The sequence below is a fragment of the Sardina pilchardus genome, chromosome 15, assembly GCF_963854185.1.
Source record: "Sardina pilchardus chromosome 15, fSarPil1.1, whole genome shotgun sequence".
Lineage (NCBI taxonomy): Eukaryota > Metazoa > Chordata > Actinopteri > Clupeiformes > Clupeidae > Sardina > Sardina pilchardus.
Genome location: NC_085008.1, coordinates 31,928,981 through 31,933,980, shown reverse-complemented (window position 1 = coordinate 31,933,980; position 5,000 = coordinate 31,928,981). Strand labels below are relative to the sequence as shown.

Sequence of the window (5,000 nt, the reverse complement as noted above, 5' to 3'; positions counted from 1 at the left end):
ACATGACTGCACACACTCTAACTCTCTCTCTCTCTCTCACACACACTGTCTATCACTCTCTCTTTCTGTCTCTCTCACACACTCACACACACTGCACTCTAAGCAGTGAACAGGAACCATAAGCTGAGGGCTTATTCCAAGAGAGAGGCAGAGTAAGAGTGACTGATGGTGAGAGAGAGGGCGAGAGAGAGAGAGAGATGAGGCCTCCTCCTTTTCCTTGCCCTCTCTCTATCTCTCTTTCTCCCTCTCTCTCTCCATATCTCTCTCTCTCCATATCTCTTTCTCTCTTTGAGACTTGCGTCTCTATGGAGACACAGCAGACTACATCAGAGATATTCTTAGTGGAGAGGGAGAAGATAAAACACACACACACACACACACACACACACCAAGGCAAGATGTCAAGGTGTGGTTATGAGATATGGATTGTGGGTAATCGATACAGAGTGGGAGGTTGATGGGAAGACACCATTCCTACCCACATATCTGTGTGTGTGTGTGCGTGCGTGCGTGTGCGTGCTTACTGGCGTAGACTACAGCTGAAGCAGGATATCAGCAGGCCAGGCTGGTGTGGTCTGTTTGTGTGTGTGTGTGTGTGTGTGTGTGTGTGTGTGTGTGTGTGTGTGTGTGTGTGTGTGTGTGTGTGTGGTGTGTACACTCGCTGGCGTGGACCTGTAGACTGCAGCTAGAACAACAGATCAGCAGGCTGGTGTGTGTGTGTGTGTGTGTGTACACTCGCTGGCGTGGACCTGTAGACTGCAGCTAGAACAACAGATCAGCAGGCTGGTGTGTGTGTGTGTGTGTGCGTGTGTGTGTGTGTGTACTCACTGGCGTGGACCTGTAGACTGCAGCTAGAACAGGAGATGAGCAGGCTGGTTCCGTCATCGCGGGTTCCGCTGCTAGAACGTGGGGGTGGGGGCTCGCTGGTGTCCCCCCCGCTACTGAAGCACATCTCAGGAACCAGCGGCCGAGTGAAGCGCCCACAACCAGACGCCAACAGGGACGCAGAGTCCAGCGACAGGGCCTCCTGCAACACATACACACACACACACAAACACACACGTACATCAGAATTACAGATACATCAGGTGTGTGTGTGTGTGTAGGATGGTAATGGGGGTATGATAGATGATGGTGAGGGAGTATGGGCCTTCAACACACACACACACACACACACAAACACGTACCTACTTGGTGTGGAATATTTCATTGGTTTTCTGAAGTGTACGGCTGTGTGCTCAAGCCTGAGCCAGAGGTGGCACTGTTTGGCTACTCCCTGTCTCTAATGACTCATAGTCCCCCTGTACAGCACACCATTATGTATGGAATGCTAATTGCAAAGAGACTGATTTTAATGCTTTGGAAGTCAGAAGCAGCGCCACTCTTCAAGACGTGGCTGACAGAACTTGCCTCTGTACTACACATGGAGAAAATCCGATATGGCTTGACGGACAGTCTTAAAATATTCTACAAGATTTGGCAGCCATTCTTGGACCATCTTGCTCAATTTGATGGAGACCTTGAACAATATTGAGTCCCACAAGACGCCATTCATCTCTTCTTAGATAAATCCTGTTTTAATTTAGAGTACCAGTGAAGCAACAGTACATGTCATTGTCTTGAGTAATACGCCCTGTACTTTTTTTTTTTGTATTGTTTCTGTTTGTCTTTTTTTTTGTTTTCTCTTTCCTTTTCTTTCCATATAGATATATGTTTTACTTCTAATCTCTGTTCCATTGTACTTGGAAAAGACTTAATAAACATATTGTTAAAAAAAACCCACGTACCTACATCAGAATTACAGATACATCGCGTGTGTGTGTGTGTGTGTGTGTGTGTGTAGGGTGGCAATGTGGGTAATATGATCGATGATAGTGAGGGAGTGTGGGCCTTCTACACACATACGCAGGTGCGTGAGTACATCAGAATCACAGATACATTGTGTGTGTGTGTGTGTGTGTGTACCTGTTTGTATGGACAGAAGAGTGTGCAAACAGCACAGTGTGGCTCAATGGTTGCCATGGCAGCGTTGAAGCGTCGCTCGGCGAGCAGGTTGGGGGAGTGGTCTTGCCAGAGCTGAGCAGCGCTGTGGACCTCCTGATCAACATCGCCCCCTATGGACACAACACAACACACACACACACCACAATAGGGTTCCATTACTGCGCTCTCACGCTCTCTATCATCCATGGGCGTCGCTAGGAGTTCAAAAGATTCGGGGCTATAGCCCGGCTGACCCTTCCATTTTCCGAGGGTCCGGCGGTTTTCCCCCGGGAAAATTTGAAAATTGGGCTGTGAAAGATGTGATTTCAACATAGTTTGAGAAGGAAAGTAAGACCAATCGTTGAGGTCCTCGTCGTCATATTTTTAAAACAAAGCTAATTTCCCCACTAGACCGAAGTCTACGTCTACTGAGTTTAGATGTGTAGGCCTACATCTAGCAGAACGTTAATAACAGACTGATGAAGCTGTAGGCTAATCGAAACGTTAGACTGTTGCTGTGCACCTTTGCATTACAATAAACAAACAAAAAAAAAAACATTAAGCTTTATAAACTGTGCCGCTCCGGTATTTTTCTCTTTTTGATCAACTTGTCCCCTGCCGTGGATGCACCAGTTGCTTGTAGAAGAGCATATCTATTCCTTTTTTGAAGTTCCCTATATGTAATTTATTGACTTCAATAGGCAACACGCATTTCCCGTTTGCAAACAAAACTAGAGGACGCCGGGTGTCCGGTCACATCGTTCTGAAGTTGCAACAAATGATTCAGACTCCACGCCAGGTCAGCACTAGTAACAATGTTGCAGTTGGCTGCCAGAGCCATATAGATAAGGCTCTGGTGGCTGCTAGCCGTGGCATTCGTTTGGAATATCATAAAAACCTCTGGGGTGATTTTCATCATTACTTTTAAGGCACGGAGATCCGGGGCTATTCCCAATACACCCGAATGCCCAGGTCTAACGACACCGCTGCTATCATCTATCATACCCACATTACCACCCTACAGACACACACACGTACATACACACACACGCGCACGCTCCTTATCTATCATACCCACAGTACCACCCTACAGACACACGCGCATACATACACACACACGCGTACATGTACACACACAAGCACGCCGCCCACATACACACACCTACGCATACGCACACACACAGACACGTGTACACACACAGCTGGGTGATGTGTCAGAGCTGTCCTCTGTGCTCTTTCTCTTAATTGTTGCTCTTCATTACCATAACGCTTTCTCCATCTCTCTCTCTCTTCCTCCCTCCAATACCCCCTTTCTCCCTCTCTCTCACTCCATCGCTACGTCTCTCTCCCTTCCTTCAATCCCCCTTCTTCTCTCTTTCTCCATCTCTCCCCTGTCTCTCTCTCTTCCTTCCTCCAATACCCCCCTTCTCCCTCTCTCTCTCACTCCATCTCTACCTCTCTCTCTCCCTTCCTTCAATCTCCCCCTCTTGTCTCTCTCCATCTCTCCCTGCTCTCTCTCTCTCCATCTCTCTCTGCCTGAGGACACTGTCAAATTGTGGTCATCTCAAAGTGACTTTGAAAGCAGGTAATTGGGAGTCATGATCCCCAGATCAATAAAACTCACTCAAACATGGAGTCTCACACACACACTGAGTCTGATGCAAGCTCTTACACACAGAATCATACACACACACACACACACACACAGAGTCTTCTGATGCACACTCACACCCACATCCAGTGTCATATAGGCACACACACACACACTCCCAGAACTGTGTGAGTAACTCACCATCATTGAAGGTCTCCTGCTTCACAATGAAGAGTGGTGATCGCATGGGGGGTTTACTGAAGGGGTGCCGGCGAGACTTCTTCACCTATGAACAGTCACACACACACACACACACACACACACACACACCCATCATGATTCAGTAACACAACAGAGTGCACAGGACACAGGAGGCCTTCACATTAAGCGCAGGTGGAGTTAAACAACATTCACCAGTGCCTACACAGGTGATGTCTCTACACACACCAGCACAGGTGATACCTCTACACACACACACACACACACACACACACACACACACCTACATAGGCAACAGCTCCACACACACACACACACCTGCATAGGTTACAGCTCTACACACACACCTGCACAGGTGATGCCTCTACACACACACACACACACACACACACACACACATTACAGATCTATACAGACACACAAAAACACTCACACACCTGCAGATAACAGCTCAACACACACGCACATACACCAGCACAGGTTCCAGCTCAACACACACACACACTTGCACAGGTAACCGCTCAACACACACACACACTCATACACGCACCTGCACAGGTAAGAGCTCTACACACACACACACCTGTACAGGTTTCCTCTCCCCGTTCTCGGCCACAATCTGGCCCTCAGTGATCATGTTGGTGGTGGCGAACTTCTCGAAGACGCCCTGGAATCCGGTGGCATCGCTGGTCTCGACCTTGACCTTGGCCTTCTTCTTCTTCTTCTTCTTCTTCTTTTTGTCCTCGTCCTTCTCCTCCTCGGCCTGCAGGGGGGGCTGTGGCTCTGCTCCCTCCGCTGAGGACACACACACACACACACACACACACACACACACACACACACACTCAGATGAGTCACTCACACCACTGACCATTAACTCACACACACAGACACTCCACTCGTCCTATACCACACACACTTACAGGGGAGCTACACCAGACGCGTAACTGAAGCGTTCCGTTCGCGACGCATAAACTCCATTTTAGAAGATGGGTCTATTTTTTTGGAATGTACGCGCCACTGTTGCGTCTGGTGTAGCTACTTCCATTGACTACAGTGATCATTAACTGCTGCGACTGGCTGCAACATACGCGTCGCAAACGGAACGCTTCAGTTATGCGTCTGGTGTAGCTCCCCTGTTAGAGCTACACGTATGCACACACACAAACAATCCACTCATTGTTCTTTCTCACACACACACACACAC

The 5,000-nt window shown here is 48.4% G+C and overlaps 1 protein-coding gene across 2 annotated transcripts in view; it reads right to left on the bottom strand.

Moving 5' to 3' along the window:
* kdm4b (lysine (K)-specific demethylase 4B) overlaps positions 1 to 5,000 on the bottom strand; it is a 57,297-nt gene that overhangs the window by 12,051 nt on the left and 40,246 nt on the right. For both annotated transcript variants that reach the window (XM_062555509.1, XM_062555510.1), the window contains 4 exons: positions 4,377 to 4,588; positions 3,776 to 3,860; positions 1,966 to 2,114; positions 829 to 1,027 (listed from right to left, as the gene is read on the bottom strand). In XM_062555509.1, coding sequence (XP_062411493.1) covers positions 829 to 1,027; positions 1,966 to 2,114; positions 3,776 to 3,860; positions 4,377 to 4,588 — 645 coding nt within the window. The remainder of the gene's footprint in view (positions 1 to 828; positions 1,028 to 1,965; positions 2,115 to 3,775; positions 3,861 to 4,376; positions 4,589 to 5,000) is intronic.